Here is a 23,186-nt window from a genome sequence, read left to right on the forward strand (position 1 = left end):
CGGAGTTGCCTGTCTTTCTGCTTTTGGGTGCTGCCATTTTGTAATTCCACCTCCCTATGTGAAACAACAACCCACGAAATAGCTAGCTAGCTAGCTAGCAACTAGCAGCCAACACATACCGGCCTTGGGCTAAGGAGAACCCCTGTACTCGTCCTCACCCGAGGTGTTGTACCACACGCTACACAGGCCCACTTTTTAGCTTTTCAGGCAAATTCTTTCCCAAATTTATTTCCCGCCTTTCCATCTTGTTTCCCTGGGAAATCTACAACAATACAGCAGTTAAGACACTCTTGATACACCTTCCTGGACTTGAAGCATTTGCAGTTTCATTTATAATATTGCAAGTCATTAGATGCCTGGGTTTTGTAGTCTCTGTGTGAATGTGAAGAAGTGCCCACTTCCTGAGAGTTATGACCTTATTTTATCGATGGATAATTATTTATTCATTGCTAGACGAGGAGTCAGAATATGACATATGATACCTGGACGGCTGCGACACTCGGCGGAGTCGCACGCTCAATGTCAGCACATAATGTTCATGACTTTGGAGGGCCTTTTCCCCGAACTCTCTTACATCATATAGTGACCTTGGGGTGCTGTAGTCCTCAGAGGGATGGAACAAATGGTGGGTTAGTCAGACACCAAGGTTAGCAAAGGTAAATACTCACAGCGGCTGTATAACATTGTGCTCGTGAGACATGAAAAGGTGGTTTTGTGCATAATGTAATTGTCATCTTCATAGGAAATATGCATTTAATGCGCAATCAAGAGACTATATTGTATGATCTGCTGCCAACTGAAGCAAGGCGCCCTGGACTGATATTTTCTCTCAAAAGGCCAATAACGCCTTCATTTCAACACAAGCATAGTTATATAATTAATACGCGCCAGAGAAGAAAAAACACACTTGCAGAGTGCAAACAAAGCTCTAATAAGAAATGCGCCGACCAGGAGTGCACAAACGTGGCAGCTCTCTGATTAGAATTTAAGGACGCGAGACAAAGGACAAGCATCTGGCGTATGAGGCATAATGAAAATAAAATGTTAATATGAATTTTTCATGCAGGAACCTTGGTGACAATTGCCGACGTGTGCATTTTCAGGCCACTATACATTATTCAACAAGAGCGCGTCATTTCAGTCTGGGAGTTTATTCTTATATTTCACTTGAGAAATAATGCCAAGTTTGATGAGAGAGACGTATAAAACAAAGATATCTTTATATAGAAAAGGTAGTTGCTACAATAGTCTCCAGGTCTGTTTTTTTTTCCAGCTAAGGAAATAGATTCAATATTTAGTAAGCAGATTTTCCTGGTGGAAACCCCTTTAGGACTGTATTGTATAATATTTAAATATATTATAAGCCTGTGTGTAATATTTAAATAGAAATGAAAAGATAAAGAGCTGTCAGCAATCGAAAAAAGAATCCAATCATGACGCATAATAAAAGAGGGCATGACGGTGGTGATTGTCAATAAACTATCATGTAATGTCCATGCAAGAGTTTTCATTTCTGGTATTCATTCAATAATGCCTTCATTATTGATTTCTACAGTAGTGTTGACCTGAACTCAATTACAGCTTAATAAATGCATAGCAGATGTGTTTATGTGACTGGATTAATTGTCCAGGTTAGTTTCATAGCTCAGAGCCAAATAAAGGCAGCTCTTAGGAGGCGGGGACTGTGATGAATAGAACTGTTTTCAAAATACAACTGTGGTATTGAACACGGGTTCTTTTTGCAGTTGGTAATTGTTAAAATATTGATGCATAATTTTGCCCAGCAAGCGTCAATCAAACTGGCTTTATGCTACGCTCACCGACACAAATGGAAGTTCCTATTTCAGACGACGTAACAATGCAGTGCTTCCACTGGAGGGCAGCTCGGAGTTAAAGTCTGTTTTTGAGATTTTTGAAGTGTAGAACCTCCCCTTTCACAAGTTCCGCCAGGAGGTGTCTGGATACGTTAGCACACTGCCCCCTGGTGGTACTGCTCAATTTCATCTGTCCGCATTTTAAAAAAAAAATCCGCAAGTATGTATGAGAGAAAAGCAGAATATGCGATGTGTATTTTAACGATGAGCACGCATGAACCTCCTACCTCCACTTTTTCATGTTTCAAGTGTCCTGACATATTCAATGTCTTGAGTTTTATCTGTGTGCAATGACTTTGTACAGCAATACCAGGAATGTTTTGTTTTTTAGATCTAGCACATACTATAGTCTCTTGCACTAAACCAAACACCTTGAAGTATTTTTAATTGATATCCTCATACAGTATATCAAATATATCATTTAACAATCAAAAATTACATCACGTACATTTAATTAAAGCCAGTGCAAAAGTAAGCCACAGAATAATAAGGTTTTAAAAAAAAAAATGCAAGAAGCTCTACAGTTAAAGGTTATCAAAAATATATACAATTTCAAATAAATTATCACACATGAAATTATCTACCTCCACCAGTCACTATTAGAGGGTAAAACAACTTTTGAGTTGTTGTTTTTTTTAAACATAAGTATCTGTAGCATTAAAAGACAGAATCAGAGCGATTAATATGTGGAATAATAAAGAGGTGCAGCAATGAGTCCTAAAACCTGGAGGTAAGTTAGCATCTGGTTCCCTCGTCTCAGAGGTTGTTTTTTTTTTTTTTTAATGGGTTTTCAGTTAATCGTCTAAAGGTCAGTCGGGCAGAATAGCTTAAAATATTTTACGCTTTTCTGCTACGGAGTAAAATCCCCGAGTAAATACAGCAGTGGTCAATACTTTAATGTTGCAAAAATGGATATAGAACATGCTGAAAACAGGAGAAGTCCAAAGCTAATTGTGGTAGAAAAAAAAAGTACATGCATAGCATAACGTTAGCTTTTTGTTGCTAGTAAGTGTATGTACACTTATGATAATCGTGTGGATAAGAGTGCAGGTCTGTATAAGGTCAAGTCTCATTAACTTTCATTTACCACAGAGCTCAGACTTGGCAATGAAACAAAATCCAATGTTAAAAAAAAATCATCAGGTTTTGGTTGAGGGAACCCATGGCACTGCTAACGTACGCTAGCTTCCGGGTTAGACGGCAGAAATCTGTCATCTAAGGAGTGCTCTACTGCACGTTACAGCACTAGAAATCAAATTAAGGCACTGAAGTCTTAAAAGGAAGGGGCAGCATGGTTTAGAGGTAGAGTGGTCGTCTAGCAACCGAAGGGTCACTGGTTCATTCCTCACTTCCCCCGGTGACCATGTCCAAGTATCCTTGACCAGGACATTGAGCCCCTTATGTCCCCTGATGGCCCTGCACTGGTGACCCGTCCAGGGTGAACCTGCCTCTCGCCCAGCTGAGACAGCCCCCCCCCCGGCGACCTTTGACAGATAAGCGGTATAGAAAATGGATGGATGGAAATTCTAAAAGGGTCTTTACCTTTGGAATTCAAACCTTTTGAAAGTACCTGGAAACATAAAAGTGTGCAGTTTGAAACATTTCTGGGAACTCTGACAGCTGACCATGTATTTTAGAAGATTCAGTGGGTTTAGACGAGCTGCATATAAATCAAGCATTGTAGTGCTTTGTACGGTGCCATGTTCAGCTGAGGTCTGCATGACCTTCGATGTCTCTCGCACCTGTTTTCCACATCCCCTTGTGCATCAGCGTCTCTTTATATATCCGAGTTCAAAAGAAGTCCACGGGCTATGATCGCCCCTCATGAAAGTTACTTTCTTTGTCTCCGTCTGCATTGCACTGCTGCCTCCGTCAGTCTTTCCCTCTCCTTTCAGCGCTGTAATCTTTATTGACTCATCCATCTACCTCACTCTGTCCTCTTCCTCTCCCTCTGTCAGTCATTAACGTTGGCAGCTCGGCCGGTTTTATTCAGCACTGAGTTAAGTTCGCTTAGCAGGTTGGGAGGTATTCTACTCTCCGCACATACGATGGGCCTCCTGCTGGCGGTCTTATAGCCACTCTGAGGAGGAGCAGGAGGCCAGGCCATTTTTCTGGACGGTGATGGAGATAGGAGGCGTGGAGGCTGGCAAATGTCCACGGATGTTCTTTTTTGGCAGACTTCTGGAGCCCTGAGCATGTTGTCGCGCCTCGGGCCATTGGCCAGGGTGGTGGACTTGAGGTGGTGGGGACCAAGAGAAATCCTTTTGTCTATTATCTAAGAGCAAAAACAGCAACAGATGATGAGTATTGAGAGAGATTTTCAATGCAGCTACCAACCGAGGGGCCAAAGGGGAAAGGCCATATTATAATAAGGGGCATTCAAGTCACAGTCTTACCATGGCTTTTAGTTCACTTTATTTTTCTGGCCTTTTTGAGCCCTCAGGAAGACACAAGTAAATGAGATGGCAACATGAAATTCTCAGGACTGAAAAACGGCGTTGAATTCTCTTAAAAATTGCAACCAAATCAATGTTGCATCCATTTTAGGTGTCACCTTCTACAGCCAAAACCTTTTTTGGGTTCGGCTCAGGGCAGTTATACCAATTCAGCCAACTTTGGGTGTCAATGTCACAGGATTAGTTGGTGGCACAATGGCACAAATTTAATATCGGACAGAAACAGATGTTTCCTTGTAATTCCCCCCAAAAAAACCTCCAAAAGTACATTTGGGGTCATGCGGGAGAGGTAGTTGGTCAACAAGTAATAGCATCTCAAAGACCTTACTTTTTCCGGAGGGGATGTAGAACTGTTGCAGCTTCTAAAAGAGCTCAAGTGTGTTTTCTTCCCTGAACATTTTATGTTGCTATAATTAAAGAGATGAAAGGGTGAAGAAATGCCTGCAAAAAGTTCTTTTTTCAAGCTCCTCACATGTTAACTGAGAAAATATCCATGATATGAAGATGCAGTTTTGCATGGTTTCATTATATATGCTTAAGTTCCTGTGCGAAGAAAAAAGCTCCTTCAAAAGGAAGCCTCCCCAGAATTGGTTCTTTTTTCAAGGGACAGAAGCTTGTTTGGAATGCATTCAGTCACTGGTTTCTCACCTGTTTGCTGGCTTTGTGATTTTGCGATGGAGGAATCCTGCGCTCAGTCACAGCGCCCTGTCTGGCGGAGGGTTGAACTGCAGCTTCATTTGGGTTCACAGTCACTGAGCAGAGGTCCGAGCCGTACTGGAGACACCCAGGAGACGGCAAAAAAAGTAGGAGATCATTCAAAATTAGCTCACGCTGCCTCGTAGCATTTATTTTCATGCTTTTGCACTGGCAAAAACCACGGGGCGTGGACATGATGTTTTTTGGGGTCATCCATTGGTTCATGCCATTCTCTTTAACACAGTATCGCAGGGATGACTTCAGATAATTACAAAAAATGCACTTAATATCAAATATATAAATAAGCAAGTGCTCAATGGATCAATTATGGCTGTAGAGATAAATGCAGGGGATCGATGTATGGATGGGTCTGTGTTGCGGTTTGTGGTGGTTGTTGGTTTTTTTTAGAAATGAGGGAAGTTCGAATGATGGCCATTGATCGAGGCACTTAGACTATTTTCCAGTCTTGACTAAACTTTCTACATCCCTGTGACCCTCAGACCTTTAAAGTACTCGCTCTTTAACAAATCTTTTTTTCATCACTGATAGGACCCGTCCTTGGACCTTTACTCCTAGTCCCTCCCAACACCCTGCCACCCAACCGTTCCACCTTGCTTCAAAATGAGGTCCTCCAAGGCCAGTTGCTATGGAAACTGTCAGAGCACAATGCTCACTAACAGGAAAGAGAAAGGAAATCAAGACCACTGAAGTGCTCGCTGTCTACTTTCGCATCCACACTTTCTCTCTGCCCTTCCCATCAGGCCTCACGTCCTTCCCACAAGCCGCTGTCTTGGAAGCTGACAATCCTGATATTTAGCGGATTTGGGAAGAGAATCCTAATATTTTTAGCCGGCTCCCGCTCTGCCGCTATAGATTTAGTCGTTGCCGGGCTAAGAGCTTCTCCGAAGAGCCTGCTGAAATAAACACTTTGAAACAGACAAAAATTGGATTCCCCTTTAGATCAGTCTCCTCCTGACAGTGTTGCCCTTTTTACTTGCAAACCCAAACTAAGGCACTCAAAGGCTTTTACAGGAAAGCACCTGTGATAAACAACCCCGCGTTCGACGAGTTCCCATAAAGCCGAGCAGAGGCCTAATGAAATGTGCCGAGCATACAATAGAGATCTCACCCGGATCCTTTAGATGAATGTCGCCGTCACGTGCTTGAACGGACACATGCGTGTTCTCAATCTAATGAGATTGGCTCGGATGAAAGCAGCCGAGTGGAGAAAAACACAAAAATATGCCACATCTGTAGCTGTTCTGCCTGTGTTTTTCTTCGCCTTGCATTATTTATGTCATATGTGCTGTGTCAGCGGCTGACAGCGACAACACTTAGCCGTATCTGGGGGCTAAGTACCACAATGTGATTGTTACAGTCGCCTTGACCTTATTCTCACAGCTTTTCCACATAAAGTGATTTATGTTATTGCTGAGTGACCTCGAAAACTTTACGCTTCTTTCCCTGTTTATGTATTTCATCTGACTAACGGTGCAATGGAAATGGATGATTGGAGGAAGTATGATTTATATGATCATATCTCCTTGTTCTGGGATTGTAAAAGATGATATATTCTGACCATAATCGAGTGTGTTTTTCATCCAAATACGGAAGGGGGGGGGGATGCAATATTTGTAGCGCAGTAAAAAGAGAAATGACATTTTCTTCTATTCATTAAATTATATGGAGCTTTTGCATTAGTAATACTCGCACTTTTGCTCCAACATGGCTGTCATCTTACCTTCATCCTGATGATATCTGTCACCCAGCCGACCTGGACATCCCTCTCCTCACAGCAGAAATGCCTGTGGAGGGAAAAGCCTGGTCACATGAGTCATTTCCAACTCTGTGTTTTTCCAACTACTTTTAACCGGGTGACTGTTGAGTCACAGCAGTTTCCTCTGAGGGGACGGATCAATGTAAGCTCAGTGTAGGGAGGTGGGCTGGCTGCCATTACACATGATTAGTCTGGATCTGTTTGCTGCAGTCATCCGTAACACTCCAGCGTGATGCTTTAAATAATACCTGTCAGGTTCCACTAATGTGATTACATACAGTACTGCATTAATGTAGCACTTTGAAAGCACCTGTCATCTTGTAAAGGTGATGAAGACTGAAACATTGTGGTGGTTTGGCTGCTTAAAGAAATAAAGTACATGGCAATACTTCCAAAAGATGAGATTGCTGTTGTAGTGGCGGTCCGTGAGCAGCAGTTAAGTTCCCCTATGAGAGCTGCATGTATTTTCCATAGAGGATTGAAATATTGAGCCATAATGTCAGAACCATCAAAGGACGACTTGCCACTAGCTAGACTATGAAATGATGCTCCTCAAGTTCGTCGGACACCAAACTCAACCTGTATGAAGGAGCACTACACTACCCAGGATCCTGAAGCGTATCAGCAACGTCTCTGATTGAAGAAGCAGGTTGTCACCAGGAAAATGTTAACTGCCCTTGACTCTTTTGGACATTTTGTGTGCAGCGGGCTTTCCCGGTAACTGTCGGTGAGGAAGCTTTCTGATTCTAGCAGGGAGAAGCTTTCGTTTTGATATTGTACGTATGATGACATAAATTCAACCAGCTTGCTAGCTAATGACAAATAATTTTGATATTGTGTGTTGACATCAACAATCTAGCTAGCTAACGTCAAATATTTTGATATTGTGTGTTGACATCAATAATCTAGCTAGCTAACGTCAAATATTTTGATATTGTGTGTTGACATCAACAGTCTAGCTAGCTAACGTCAAATATTTTGATATTGTGTGTTGACATCAACAGTCTAGCTAGCTAACGTCAAATATTTTGATATTGTGTGTTGACATCAATAATCTAGCTAGCTAACGTCAAATATTTTGATATTGTGTGTTGACATCAACAGTCTAGCTAGCTAATGTCAAATATTTTGATATTGTGTGTTGACGTCAACAATCTAACTAGCTAACGTCAAATATTTTGATATTGTGTGTTGACATCAACGATACATCTAGCTAACGTCAAATATTTTGATATTGTGTGTTGACATCAACGATACATCTAGCTAACATCAAATATTTTTGATATTGTGTGTTGACATCAATAATCTAGCTAGCTAACGTCAAATATTTTGATATTGTGTGTTGACATCAACAGTCTAGCTAGCTAACGTCAAATATTTCTGATATTGTGTGTTGACATCAACAATCTAGCTAGCTAACGTCAAATATTTTGATATTGTGTGTTGACAACAACAATCTAGCTAGCTAACGTCAAATATTTTGATATTGTGTGTTGACATCAACAATAATAAAATTCAAAGTCAAAAATGTTTTTACTCAGCATTAGGACAAAAATATAATTGTAATGCTTACAGTGTGAAAAATATGTACTTTTTTTCTTACATTTTTGACATTTTCCTTTTTAGTTATAATTTCTTTTCTTTTTTTGGTAGCTATAAATCAAATATTTCCTGGTAATGATCCATCTGGTAGTTGGTGTGCCGGGTACATATTGAAAACTCTAGGGTTTTTCCACTCATTTTGTTTCCCCACACTTAATTTGAATTATTGCTTTAACTTCATAGTGTGTCAAAGGTAGTTAGCGTAGCGAATGTTACAATCATCAGATACTGAGGAGGAGAACTGATGATTGATGATACTCACCATTGCTGTTTATCATTGTAGACTGTAAAGCCCCAGCTGTTGACAAAACAAGACACCGTTACATTTAGTTTCAACAACCCTGCAAAACGCCTAAAACAAAAGCACAGGAAGATTTCTAATGTATTTTAACATCACAAAATGAAAAAAAAAAGTTTGTTTTTAAACCTGGTGAGGCACACTGACTCTGAAGAGACAGGGCAGGTTAAAAACTTTTCATTAAAATGCAGAGAGAGAAAAAAGCGGAGTACGAATTCTCAGCTGCTAAACAGTGGAATTGATTAAGTCATCAGTGCAGCTCTGGCCCACATGTGTATGCATGGAGAGAGACCCCCCCCCCCCCCCCCCCACACACACACACACACACACACACACATTCCCGGTCTACAGGACATTAAATAAAAGTAATAACGAACAACAATTGTAAAACTCTATCATGTAAATTAGATTACATCACATAAAGACATGAATGGTATTGATGATCCAGGTCAAGATTGTCTACTTTTTAAAGTTTTGGTGTTTAAAAGTTTTAAAAAGTCGTGAGAAATAATAAGGTCTTCGCCTGAAGTACCTTCAGGCTCAGGCCCTAATAATGTAAGCTGGAGCACAAAATGATGCTGTCAAAACATGTGTCGCGCCCCCCTCCCCCCATAGACTTATTAAAAATAGACTGAAATTATGAGAGTTATTGAAACAATCCAGAAAAGCTTAAGTCTTAAGTGTGTTTACATGACACCGTTACCAAAAGGGTTGTTTTCTGTCATTCTTTTTACTGATCAACAGCTGAACTTGTATAAACTCTTGGGTAATTAAATTAATTTACAAGGAAACATCTTTATTTTTGGTTCAGCTTCAGCTGTCAGTTTGTACCTCTGCTCTGTACTTCAGTCATAACTGTTGAAGACTTATAAGCATTGTTCAATGATATAACATTAACTTTATTGCCAACGTTAGCTACTGTAGCCAACGTTATTCGTTGAATTGAATTAATGTGTAGCGCTGCATGTTTTTATGGATTTGAACATCGTTTCGAATATTTGAGATAGTGCAAATCCACAAATTGTTCAACAAAGGTTATTTTGATAATTAAATCTTGCCTAACTCACCTTTAATTGGATGACAGTAAAGAACAACTAACGTGACCCTCTTCCCACCTTCAGATAAGTGTTCGGTACGCTACGCTGCTGCATATGAGCATGAATTAACCTGCACAGAGGCAGTATGAGGTGAAAAGTCCACCTTTCTGGAGGATAAACCTTTCCTGAAACCCTTCACAGCTGCGGCTGCACAGGCACAGAGAAGTGGGGTGGGGGTGGTGGGGCAAAGCCAAAGAGGGGCTAGAGAAAGCGAGCCGGCAGCCTGGAGCACCACTCCTGTGAGTTAAGGCAGCTGATCCAACCCTGCAGTCAGCCGCTCACAGATAGACCTCTGCCTAATGAGCTACTGGAGCACTGCCACTCCTAACCCTCTCACCATGACGCTCTCTGTTCTCCTCGGCACTCCGTCTTTATTTCTTTATTCACCACATCACCTCTCCAACAGCCCACTCAACAGTATAGCGATGATACCACGCCGAATCAGTCCTTCCTTCTGTCCCTTTTTCTTTCTCTCTCATCCAGTTTCTTCTCCCCTGAAGGTCTGCGTAATGCAGACAATCACTGGCTGCTTTTTCACGCTTCCCCAGACTCCAATTTCCGACATGGGGAAAATTATGAGGAATTACACACTAATTGGGTAATGTGAAATATAGGTTTTGAGTCCCTAAAAATGTCCTCCTCCTTTGACCAACAAGAACAGCTAGAATGTGTCATAAATTTTAATAATAGAAGATCATTAAATACAGCAGCAGTTATATTTGCTCTTCCCACATGCAGGGATTGATTTGTTTTTGTTAAGAAGTATTAATTTAATCAAATTTCACTGCAATGAAAAATCAAATGAGGTCACAAGTCACAAAACTTTTAGGGCAATAGGGAAACAAACAGCCTACAGCACAAGAAATATAAAGGGAAAATTTAATGTACAGAAAAGACGTATTCACTGTGCTAACAAACCATAAATAACCAAGTTTTCGATGAAACCTTGATATCAGTACCCTGAATAAGGCAGTAAAAACCCAGTTGTATAAAGATATAAGCAGGTTTTTGTTACTTCCTGATCTTGCAGAAATTATGCTAACAGAATTTATATTTCGGAACCTCCTAACTTCTGCACTGCTCTCATTTTAGTGAATCTCTGCCCAATATTCATTATTGTTTTGCCTTGTCTTCCATTTATCTCACTTGTCCCCTTCCAACAACATGACTCCTTAATTTTTGTGGTAGTTCATCCGCATCGCTGCTAATTCCTCTGGGAAAGTTAGCTAAGGAGCTGTACTGCTCATAGGGAGAGAAAAAAAGCCACCCTCCTCCCGTTTTAGTGGCGCCATAAATTATAATCAAAGCTAAAAACTTGTGTATTGCCATGTTAAATGTTGAGAGGAAAAAGAATTTTGATCATACAATAGTTTGCTTTTGTTGTTGTTGTTGTTTTTTTACATAAAAGCCTTCAATAACTCAAAGATCTAGCTTCTTAGCTTCTTTTGTAGCTTACAAACTTGCTCCAAATGTGTCTAAAAGATCATCAGGTCTTAATACCTTTTCATTTTCAACACGTTCAGCAATGCAAACATCGCAAATATAAATTCATGTGCATATTAACAGTCCTTCAGAGAGTGCATGTGAGTGTGTTCCACCTGGTTGGAGGCTTGAGCTTTTTCTTCAGGCCCAAATAACATTTCACCGACTTGAGCTGGATCATTTTCTCTGCTTTAGTGCTCTGCGAAACACATTGAGATGCATGTTTTAGATCATAAAATGAATGAATGAATAGAAGAGATAAACATAAATAAACAAAAAACTAGATTAATAAATAAAAATGCCAACAACCTGTGCCTTTTCAAAGGATCACAACATGACAATCACTTTGAATCATTACCAGAAAATCTCTTCCACCAAGCAACAAAGAGCAGAGAAGTACAAAGCGAATAAAATCTAGAGTTCTAGTTTGCCTGACACCTACACATCACAACCCGCCACCAGCTCTCTGATTCATTCCCTGAAATCTACGCTAAATACAGACAGGGCAGTAATTGTTGATGCTGAAGGATATCAATTATATTTCACCAACACATCTAATTTCCTATGCATTTACACAGCAATTAGCCACATTCTTTTGCAACTTGCTATTTAAAAAAAAAAAGAATTCAGTGGAAGCGCTGCTCAACGTACAATCATCCTTCACCATTTTCCCTCCCCCACAGTGCCAGAATTACTGCACCTTCATCAATTATTAACACGTCTTCGCACCCCTTTACAAATCCCATGTTTCAACTGCAGAAATGTGCTAAGAAAAGCCCTCCGGGGACCTGCTGGTCCTTACTGAGACACACAGTATTCTTCCTCTTTTGGAAGGCAGTGGGAAGTCCATTGCCATGTTTTATTTTCCTCCTTAATTTTGAAATTAAGAACCCTGAGACGGACATGTCCCCAGGGAGATGAGAGTTTGGGCGGCGTTAGTTGCAGCCTCACATTTCTAACACATTCTGGTTTTCTGAAGCAGGTCCATAATCCTTTAAACTCCCTGGCGATACAAAGAACTCTGCTCATCCAACACTTTGTTTGAATGAAAAAAGAAAAACCCACCATGGCGTGTGTTTACTGGAGATGTGGCTGTAGATTAGGCAGAAAATGAAATTGTACTTACTTTGATATCTCTGTAGAGCAGCAGCTTCTCCGCGCTGAGTACAACATATTTGTCGTGGAATTTGTGCCCTGACAGCAGTTTGCTGCATCCATCAGTGAACTTCAGATAGTCACCTTTTACACGCTGCCTTTGGTCTGCCGTCAAAAAGGAACAAGTTGATTAAAAGCAACCCCTTCAACCACCCAAGAAATGATACAGAATTCTATTACACATGCTAAATTGATTAGCAAGGGTTTTTTTTAATTAACTAAGCAAATGTGCAGTTGCCAAGTTTCTATTTAATTGTCAAGCAAACTTTGGAAATGTTGCAATAAAAGAAATACCAATTAGGTGAGTTTCAATCAAACGTTTTTGAATAAATAAGCTGTAAGAGAGCGCGGCGGTGTAGGCAACGTTATGCAACCATGTAGAAGAAGACAAGTGGTCTTGCCAATCCACGCCCAAGTGGCCAAGCTATAAATGGTTCGCGCACGCTAGCATAGGCTGTGCCGCTTGCTGTGCCGAGACGAAGACAAAAAAATTGGGAAATGTCCGTGAAGCTGAAACAGAAAGTCAGGAATGCGAGTTCAAGATTTGCTACGTTACCGTTCACTCACTCAAAATTTCACTATATTTTGGGCCAAAATAATATATGGGCACAATGTTTTTCTTAAAATTGCTCCTAAAATCTTGTAATCACTTTTAGTGAGTGAGCTGTAGCTGGTTTGCGATTGTTAATCATTTTCCCACCCAAAAATTGTCAGGATATGAATCGTTTTGGTGACACGTGATCACTTTTGACACAGCAATGCAGGACAATGAAGTCTTTGTTTTTCCTGTCAACTTCTGAGAGTGTGAAACAGTGATTATATTACTGGATGCATTTTAGGTTCCTAGTTGCTGTTCTCCATTTATTCCAGTGTGGTGTGAAAATCAATTTTGTTTTTGTGGGAAAATAAACCCTTTCACGGCTTCAGTGGGAACAAAGTCAGATACAGGGCCTTAAGTGACGTAACTTGAGGCAATGACTGAAGTCTGAGAATGTTTGATCCCTCATCCATCTTATAGGGCGTTGGAGTATTTTCATCGCAGGTTAGTCGAAGTTGGTGAAAACTGTAGCGCGCTTTTCTAGATGACTTACGAGCCTTCAGTCTGTCTAAAAGCAGGGATCCAACAGACTGTTACTACACCCTCTGAAACATTATTTGGACAATTTATCACCACAGGCAGTCGTATATTATATCATTATGTCCATAAAAAAAGCCATTAACAAAGAAGACGGACCATTATCGGCCTTCAAAGTGTGGATATTTCCTTTCCAGCAAGTCAAGGTGCAGGGAAGACTCATCCTTTCCTCCACCATCAAAAAGCTCTTGGAAAGTGGAGGAAAGGAAGAGTGTTGGCTGGCCCAAAGCTACAGCACGCTCACAAGACAAGATTCTGACAGCAGCCTGCAAGATGTCCAAGTCAGCAAGCTATCACCTTTGAAGAGGTGAGATGACTTCAGGCTGCCGGGGGGGCGAAGGGCAGCAGGAAATAAAGGGATAAATGACAAAGTACAAAAATTGAGAAAAAGTATATAAAATTGGAGAAATTGCCCATAAATTCAGCAGTAATTAACGGAAACTAGTGAATACTTGGAGTCCCTCAGTAAATTAGCGTGGTTAGCAACACAGCTGTGAGTTGTGGGCTAAGATATACAGCAGCCGTTCCTGACCTGTGCCATCGGAGGGGTTTGAGAGACCTTTGAAATCTCTTCAAGCGCTACCAAGTTGAGCCTGGGCACTTTCTGTCATGTGATAGATGAAATAAGTAATAAACTATTTAAAGAGAAGTATTTACAATGTACTGAAAAGCCTGTTATGTAAGCAGGCTACGTGAAGTTAATATCCTTACCTGTATTCGTCCAGGAATTCAGTTTGAGAACAGGTTTTCCAACTTGTTTTTGTTTGTTTTTTGAAGTCGGCCATCAAGTTGACTGCATTGCTGTTACTTATTTCCCCACCCAAACATAATTGATATCCTCACTGAGAGAAGTTCTTATTTGCGGCGGATGTTTGTGCCAATGGAATGCAGTTTGCTGAAAGCATTGTTGAAGGATAGTAGGCAGTGACCTTGACCTTTGACCACCAGTATCTTTTGAGTTCATCTTTGTGACGTTAGCAAGAATGGCTGGATGTACCAATCGCGCATTGCCCCTCGCCCTCTAATTAGGCACAGAAAATAAACCACTGAAAATGAAAGCGGCTGATTATTTAAGTAAATTGCAGCCAAACTGTCAGCGGTTTAAATAAAAGTATGTCGAAAAATATGGAATAATTAAAATTCTGCCGCTGTTTGTTTATTATACCTTTCTCTCTTTTGGCCTCTGCAAACTTCTTTATGACAAGAAAAGCAGAACTAGGGCAGTCCAGCGAGCTCCACTCCAGCACCTGCTCCAGAATCTTCTCACTGTGGTGCAGCGGTCGCTCTGTTCGAAAAAAACAAACAACAACAGAGGATCAGAGATCAGCAGGTACAATCTGTGAGAGAGACGCCACCAGCAAAGCCATTTTCTCTTCCTGTCATCCATGAATTATAAATGCATGAACCGCTCACAACATATAAAATCCATAACTAATTCTAATTAAGGACATAACAAAATTATGCTGTTGTTCTCCCCGTTTTCATCACAGGGTAGTTCTATTATCTCCAGCATATCAGGACATGATTATAAAAACACACTCATGCACGAAATAGACCTATTATCTTTTCCTAATTGGTGAACAGGGTACATGCTATCAGCTACAAAAACTAGATAATTTGTGTACCACAGACCCTGCTCTGATGCCTCCATCTCTACACTCCCCAGTTATTCATAACCGAAGGAGGTAAAAAGAGCCACAATAGCATAACTTATTCATAACAGTGGGTTTATCTCCTCTCTGGAATCTCTGCAGACCCAGACCACGGAATTAGTTCCTCATTTCCCGACAAATATTAGCTCCCCTTTTTCTGCCCATTGTCCTCGATAACAGTGTTTATCTGTAGCTATCCTCCAAAATGGCTAATTAACACACTTTCCCTCCCCCCTTTTTTTTTTATTTTTAGGGTTTTATGAGTAAAACCTGTCACGCTAGCACCTTCAAAATAGCTTGACTGTTTACTCCTCCACAGACACATTGTCTCGGCATGGAAAACACACAGTGAACCGTCAGCAAATATATTCAGTATTCAACACACCTTCATTTTTAGAAAAGGGCGATGTGTCCTCTGTAACTTTGTGAGGAGAAAAACAAACATAAGAGTGCGGCGGTAAACTCTCAGTGAACTGATGAAAAGTGCAAGGGGACCGCCAGCTAAGCAACTTCGCGACAACTTTGACTGGCTCACCGTTTCCCGTGGCATGATCAAATGAGGGGGTGAGGTGCCATCAATGAATATTAATGCGCGATGAAGTGGGTCAACTCCCTAGGTCGAGCATGCAAGGAAGACAAAGGTAATTTATGACGTGTAAGGTTGGGGGGAAAAAAGTCTAATTAATGTACATATCATCAAAGTGACGACGCTCGGCTGATTTAGCAGCGTTTCCATGTTCACAGGCTTCGATTCATTAGACAGTTAGCTTCCAATCATCAGAAGCTTAGATGAGATAAGGCGTCATCCGTATGTCCCCTGCATGAAAGGTGATCACTTATTAGCTATACTGCCAGCGATGTGAAAATGGAGGCTCTGACAACAGTGTGACATCATCTCAGTTAACCCCTAAGGTTGAAACTGATGGTAAAGCCCACATTTCTTCCCCCCCCCAAAAAAAGTAAATATTTCAACCAGTGTAGAAAAAGCAGTTGTGTTCAGTTACGATCGTACAGCTAAAACAGCTGGAAGTGTCGGATTACAAATTCACTGAAATGAATGGCCATCGGTAAACCAGTATGTGAGAAAAAAAAGATAGCAAGAGCGCTTTTCAAGCTAGTGGCAATGTTAGCTAGCTCGAGGGCTCCAAAAAAAAAAAAAAACGTACAGGACAACGTTTTTTATTTATCAAATGAATGTAAGACAGGAAACTGGCGTACGATCCTTCCTAAGCAAATCTCTGCGTTTATCTCTACGGGCCTGAGCTGAAGCTACCGAAAATCTCACCTCAGGTATGAGGTTAGGAACGCGCATTTTCAACTGGGCTTGGCCCAGCATAGTCAGAGGACTGCCATTAGCCTGTTCTGATGGTCATCTAAGGACACGCAACTGCATATTCATGTAAAAGTACGATATATATATATATATGTACAGTATATATATATATATATATATATATATATATATATATATATATATATATATATACAGCCAAGCACAGGGACACGGGTACACGAGGCTGGGGTCATCTGCTAGTACACGGGGCCAGCCTTCGACTGGCAGTGAAACCAAACACCGATTGATTAATTTTGATAGTCTTCAGAGGCAGAAACAAGTAAAACTAATTATTCAGTTTGACAGGAATGCCTGTGAAAGAAACAAAGATTTATTTCGTGATTTCAAAAGAGCATCAGGAAGTGAAAGGAAAATCCAGCTTACCAAGCTCTCCGTTCTCTATGACTTCAAACGTGGTCCAGAAGTCATCAGAGTTTAAGGCCACGTTTCGCATTTTCAGCGCAATTTCTGCAAGTTCTGTAGACCTCATGCTGGGTGAGACCTACCGCAAACAACAACAAACAGATGAATAAATGCCCCGGTAAACAAATGAAGATGAAACAATCGAACGGTGTAAGCACATACTGCATATAAAAGCTCGCCTCAGAAGCTGAGCTCTGGATCAATACGTCTGCTTTCAACCATTTCTGGCTTTGAAGAGGCGCTCAATATTCAACATGTAAAATGTATTGTACAGATAACTGACTCCCAGCCATGTACTCTGATCAAAGACTTGCTTCTTTGTCAAGTTATTACCTGCACCTGGACAGGATTGAACGCAGCATATGTGCTACCTCATTCCTCAGAGAACGTGGAGTATTAGAGTCGAATTGCGCATTCCGCTTTAACCCCATCCCCGTTCTACCACTACCTCCGACCTGGGAAAGGAGTTTGTAACCTGTAACGGCCTGTGTGAGTATAAAACACAATTACTCACACTATTAAATCAGACGTTTCTTTGATTAGTTGGCTTTTGATTTATTTCAGTGGCGCGAATCCCATCAGGTTAAGGCACAAATGTCTTGGCCTTCTTCTATCAACCTCTCCACCTCTAATTCTATGCACCCACATTCTTCTCCCTGCTTCACCTGCCTTCAACCCCCCACCCCCCACACGGCAACTCTCACTCCCACCTCAGGACATAGGAGACCCACACTGTATATACCTTGATTAAACAGCAGTTCTCAGGCTCTCTCTTTTCCAGGTACACTTCGAAGATCAAGTCCCCAGCTGGGGAGAACTGGTTAGGGGGAGAGGGAGAGAGAGAAAGAAAACACACACGCACACATAAAGCAAGACTGAGATATCAGCTCAATTACAAAACAATGCTGCCAGATTAATTGGCTTTTCGTCTAAATTCCATATTCAGTGTGGCATGAATCCAAATGGAAGAAAAAAAGTGAGAGAATCTGTTTGAGAATTTGTGGGAACCAAAGGTCATTTGTGCAGCTGGAGGTCAACTAAGCCTCCGAGCCACTGATGAATGCAAAATCTGTCCGAATAAAGAGAGGACCTGGTGAAGACGGAAGGGTGGTGTCACCTAAACACCACCCAGGTTGAAGCGCTGAGTCCACGCACGAGATAACATTTCTGAAAACGCCGGAGCTTTCGTTTTAAGAAACTGAATGCATGGTGTTTTATAAAAGGCAGAGTCATATTCAAGGGAACAAAGTCAGGTTTCTGGCAGTACAAGGGTTGTGGTAATCCATCTTTAGAAAATGAACAACTCTGTGGGCATGGAGAAGGTTTCTTTTCCCCTCGCGATCTTGAAATTGCAGTTACTTTTCCTTTGTAATTTTCAAGTGCAGGTGAACTTTAGGTCCATTATTAGTTTGAGCTGGGAGAACTATCACCTGATAGGTGGGGGGAGGAGGCCCTTTCTGACGTACCTGGCTCTAAAATTACAGTCATTCAAGCTGATGGAGCGAAAGCTGTAATTGCGAAAATGTCACACACAGAAAAAGGGCCATCTTGGTTTGTTCGGTACACTTTGTCTTCTTCTAACCCTGTTGTTAAAAGGAGGAAGACAAAGTGCACTGGACATACATTGCATCTTCCCAATGAAATCACAACCGGGAAAATAAAAATGTTGACAAGTTGCCGTGGAAAAGCAACAGAAGGCTGTGTTTAATGTGTTTATAGCTGATGGGGAAATGTGATGGAGTCGATATTGACTGAAACTCCCATTTACTAACCGTACTCCGAGTTTCCAGCGGGCAGGTTCTCTTGTCATTCTGTCTTTACAAGGTAACACAAGATCAAAACCTTTAAGGCTCAAGCTTTCTGTCAGTGTCAAACATCGTCCTTCCAAAGCTGGTTGTTCAACATGGCTGCATGCTACACCGTAACTTCTACCTGCACTTTAATCTCTATTTTGCAACATGTCATCTCAACTGCTTTATCCTCAATCTGTTTTAAAAAGCTCGCAGCCCCAATATGTTTGTCTTTCAAGCTTCAATCTAATATTTCTCACTCCATTGATTTATGCCCATCGAGGAAAAAGGCAGCAGTGGTTCATCTCTACCACTCTACCAGTGCCAATTAACATATGCAACATATGCTAACACAAGCACATTGCATGCTAATTCAGCATGTTAGCAGTCTGACACACAGCTTCACCAAGCCCCTGTAGCATGAATAAAATTGCTAACCCAGACATCAAATAGTTTCATTTTTCGTACTTGTGACAGTGGCATAATTTTTGGGAAGAAATGGCTCTGGCATTCTTGTGTTTGACTAGTGACTCATCTTGAAGAGACACAAATCTACAAACTGAATGTTAATGGCTTGTTTTCACAGTCATCCAACTGTGTGTGTGATTGAACGAACGGCGGGGGAGGTTCTAAGAAAATGCAATTTTATTGAATTTTGTTTATAGCAAAAAGCCATACTGGTATACGTCTGCAGTGAGAAAAAAAACGGACAGATTCCACTGGCAAAAATTGAGGGTGGAGTTTGTTCAGGCAGCTATGAGGCAAGGCTTAATCACCATTAACAGCTATAACCAACCTATCAGCAGATAATCTAAGCTGGCTTCTCCTTCCATGCACTTGTTTGCAAAGGCGTATTTACCTCCACCCCAACTCCCTTTGTGTGCTGTAACTGTTTTAATTACACTTCTGTTGTCATTTTTGTTCATCTCTCCGGAATCCTTTGCTGCTGCTGCTGCTCTCCCTGCCTTGGATTTTTCGTTATCTCTTACTTTGTTTTCCTGCTCTCCCTTTCTTGGTTTTCCTGTCCTTTTTGCTTGAGGCTTTCTGGGCTCCCCATGCCTTGGATTATTTCCTGCTCTCCCTAAATTGATTTTCATACCTTTTTTTTTTTTTTTTGCCTTTGGCTTTCCAGGCTCTCCCTGCTTTGCTTTGAATTTCCTGCTCTCCCTGCCTCGGCTCCTGCCTCGGCTTTCCTGCTCTCCCTTATTTGGCTTTCCTGCTCTCCCTTATTTGGCTTTCCTGGTCTCCCTTGTATAGCTTTCCAGGCTCTCGCTGCCTTGGCTTTCCTGCTCTTCCTGTACCAAACAACTGTACCGCTCTCTGCTCTCATTGCCTCCCACAGCAGTAAAGTTTTCTGAATCTGAATCTGAATCTCCCTGCCTCGGCTTTCCTGCTCTCCCTTCATTTGTTTTCCTTTCCTTCCAGCCTTTGGCTTCCTTTCTCTCCCAGCCTTTGGCTTCCCTGTGTGCGCACCAAGAGCCATGCCTCGAAATTATTTGTTCTGCAACGGCAATAAACTTTTCTCTTTGACAGAAGTGGTCCTGACTGAACAAGAAAAAAAAGTGGAGAATGATGCATGACGCATTTTAATGTGTTAGAGCAGCGCACAATTTTTCTTTCAATCATCCATGAAATGATCATCGCATTTCAGAGATCATATCCACGCTGATTCGTAATAACTCTGAATGCTTGTCCTTAATGATATAAATATCCGATTTTTCTGCCGTTCCATTTCTAAGTAACGCACAAAGTTCATGTCCGCAGCCACAATGCTGTCCAAATGTTTAACTCCTGACAGCACTGGCTTTCCACTTAGTGACCCCTATGCCCCACAGCAGCACATACCTTCTTAAAACCTACAGGTGAAGTACAAAGAGCAGGAGGGGCACTACTGTAGTTCAGAATTCAACATCAGCAGCGGCATTTGATTTAATTCCCCCCCCCCCCCCCCCCCCCCCAGTTATCTGAACCAAATATTTTCCCCGGCTGAGGCATCCAGGCATAAAGTACCTGTCACAAAGGTTAACAGGAACAAAGCCCTTTCTTCCTCATGCTCCTGCCTCCTCCATGTTCCCCTTATCCACTTCCCCCTACCTCATTTTTTTGCCAGGAAAAAAAAACAAAAAACAGGAAAACCTGTACAAATGAAACCTTGATTCGAGAGACCCTGACGTGCGCGGGCAAATCGATACACAAACAAACACAACACCCCCATCGGCGATTTCCATTTGGGTTCTGCAGATTGACTTACTGTGGTGTCCTTTTTGTCGTTCCAGCGCGTGATGAAACTATTCTCTCTCTCCATCTGTTGCACCTGGTCTTCGTTGACCTGTTGGAAACGCGCACATAATACACACATCAAGCGTCTTCAAGGGAAACTTTTCAAGTAAACGGCACCTTGTGATAAACACAAGTAAGATGATTGATGTCATCTTGAAACACTTCTGAATTATATTATTAATTTCACTGCTTAAATATAAACCGCAGCTGATGAGATGAAACCAAGAAAAAAGGTGTCATAAGCAAACTGGGTCATTCAGCGAAAACACTTCGACAACTAATTTTTGAAAAAGAAAGTTGCCAAGGAAAGTGAGTGTTTGGGTTACGGGTGGGAAATTACAGTTTTCTTCCTTTTTTTATACATCATTATCATTTTCAGAGAACAATTTACTTTGTATGACTGGCTTAGAAGATTGCAGGAAGAGAAAAAAACAACTCATTGCGTGTGTGTTTAGGCCTGATAATGGGCCCCGTCAACAGCATCCAGCACAGAGCTGCCACTTGAATTAGCGACTCGCTTCGTGTCACAGTGTGTGCATTCACTGCTACTGGGCTCATGATTGGTGGAGTTTAATGGCTATTTGTCATGCGAATGACGCCGTCCCAAACCGATTTGGAGTGAATGCTCCTCCTTTAACATCAGAACAAGAGGGATCCAGGCGTTCCGCTGGGAATTAGCAGTCCTATCCCGTAAGCCAGGCAGCTCTCCAAAGGTAGTAGGTCTCCCTGCTCATCTGCACATCAGCAAAGTCAAGCCTATTGTGGCGATTTGGCAACAATAGTTCTCCTTCCCAGATGGTTGAAGTGTAAATAAAGTTATGCCTGCAGCGTGGTTTCGATATGCAACATGGAAACAGCTGAATGTTTTGCTGATGATTGAGCCAGTGGGCTAACTATGAGAATGCATTTACTACACTTTCCTTCATGAATTTGGCAGCGATAGCAGTGATTTGCAGGCTTACTGACAGAAAGTAAGTCATGTTCCAAAGGACAAGAAACATCGACAAGTGCAGAATAATGACTGCAATCTATATGAATGTGTACAATGAGCACGATGTAGTCAATACAGTCTGTAATATCAATATGCATGATCGAGAAGCAACGAGACATCCTGCAGAATCTTGGTATTCGTGAAACCGACACCATACGTCAAATTTTAAACGTTCTCGGGAATGTTTTTAAGAAAAAGGTTTAATCTCGTGTCAAGAATGTTTATTGGTTCAAACGATGTTTCTATGCAGTAAAATTCTTCATAAGACCAAACAAAACTGCAGCATTGTGGGGCTGTTCCACCACGAGGCACGTGGTTCAATAATAATAAAAAGAAAAGAGGGTATCCTTTTAAAACATTTTGTCCTATTTAACATTCAACCTAATCAGGACATCATTTGAATTGAAATCTTTGAAGTGTTTTTTTTGTTTTGTTTTGTTTTTGTTTTGTTTTTTAAACTTCACTTTTCTATTCAGAAGTCATTCCAAATTGGATGTAAAGTTAGCAAATGTTCTGGGAATGGTAGCCGGAATGCTACATGTGTCACAGCTCTGGACATCCCGCCAAATAAAACACTTAGTCAAACAGTTGCAGGAATACTACTCCATTACGGAAGGAATGGAACATCTTTAAAGTACTCTACTTTGAGAGTGAAATGTTTTATTCATGAAATCATAAGCGCTTATAGGTAACATTGGCCAGCGTTGTAAGAATGTTAGCCAAAAGGCCACCTGTGCCCAAGCTCTGGACGCCTTAAAATGTTGAGTCAAAGAGTTGAAAGAATGACATAATGCTTTAATAATGTTGAAAAAAAACTTTTGATTAAATGCTGCCACAAAACTACGGGCGTAAAATGTTAGATTAAGAACGGTGGGGGAACCTGCCGTTAAAAAAGACAAAAGGACAAATGAGTGGCCCAAAAAAAAAAAAAGAATGATGTGGTGTCAAGTTCTGACCATTTGTGAAGATTATCATGTAAAATTTTAAGAACATTCTTGCTTAAAAAAGAGCACGGGCTGCACGGTGGTGCAGTGGTCAGCACTGTTGCCTCACAGCAAGAAGGTTCAGGGTTCGAGCCCCGGCTGGAGCACGGGATCTTTCTGTGTGGAGTCTCCATGTTCTCCCTGTTCCTGCTGGGTTCTCTC

At 41.3% G+C, this 23,186-nt stretch overlaps 1 protein-coding gene across 5 annotated transcripts in view; it reads right to left on the reverse strand.

Annotated features, from left to right (window-relative positions):
• Positions 1 to 347: 347 nt before the first annotated feature.
• arap2 (ArfGAP with RhoGAP domain, ankyrin repeat and PH domain 2) overlaps positions 348 to 23,186 on the reverse strand; it is a 127,192-nt gene continuing 104,353 nt past the window's right edge. For all 5 annotated transcript variants that reach the window (XM_086197873.1, XM_086197869.1, XM_086197870.1 and 2 more), the window contains 10 exons: positions 21,022 to 21,099; positions 17,723 to 17,797; positions 16,942 to 17,059; positions 14,738 to 14,857; positions 12,409 to 12,542; positions 11,399 to 11,481; positions 8,668 to 8,703; positions 6,768 to 6,831; positions 4,979 to 5,104; positions 348 to 4,149 (listed from right to left, as the gene is read on the reverse strand). In XM_086197873.1, coding sequence (XP_086053999.1) covers positions 3,829 to 4,149; positions 4,979 to 5,104; positions 6,768 to 6,831; positions 8,668 to 8,703; positions 11,399 to 11,481; positions 12,409 to 12,542; positions 14,738 to 14,857; positions 16,942 to 17,059; positions 17,723 to 17,797; positions 21,022 to 21,099 — 1,155 coding nt within the window. In that variant the 3' untranslated portion in view covers positions 348 to 3,828. The remainder of the gene's footprint in view (positions 4,150 to 4,978; positions 5,105 to 6,767; positions 6,832 to 8,667; positions 8,704 to 11,398; positions 11,482 to 12,408; positions 12,543 to 14,737; positions 14,858 to 16,941; positions 17,060 to 17,722; positions 17,798 to 21,021; positions 21,100 to 23,186) is intronic.

This window comes from Aulostomus chinensis, chromosome 24 (assembly GCF_037954235.1).
Source record: "Aulostomus chinensis isolate RoL2024-O1b breed Wild chromosome 24, RoL_Achi_v1.0, whole genome shotgun sequence".
NCBI classification, from domain to species: domain Eukaryota; kingdom Metazoa; phylum Chordata; class Actinopteri; order Syngnathiformes; family Aulostomidae; genus Aulostomus; species Aulostomus chinensis.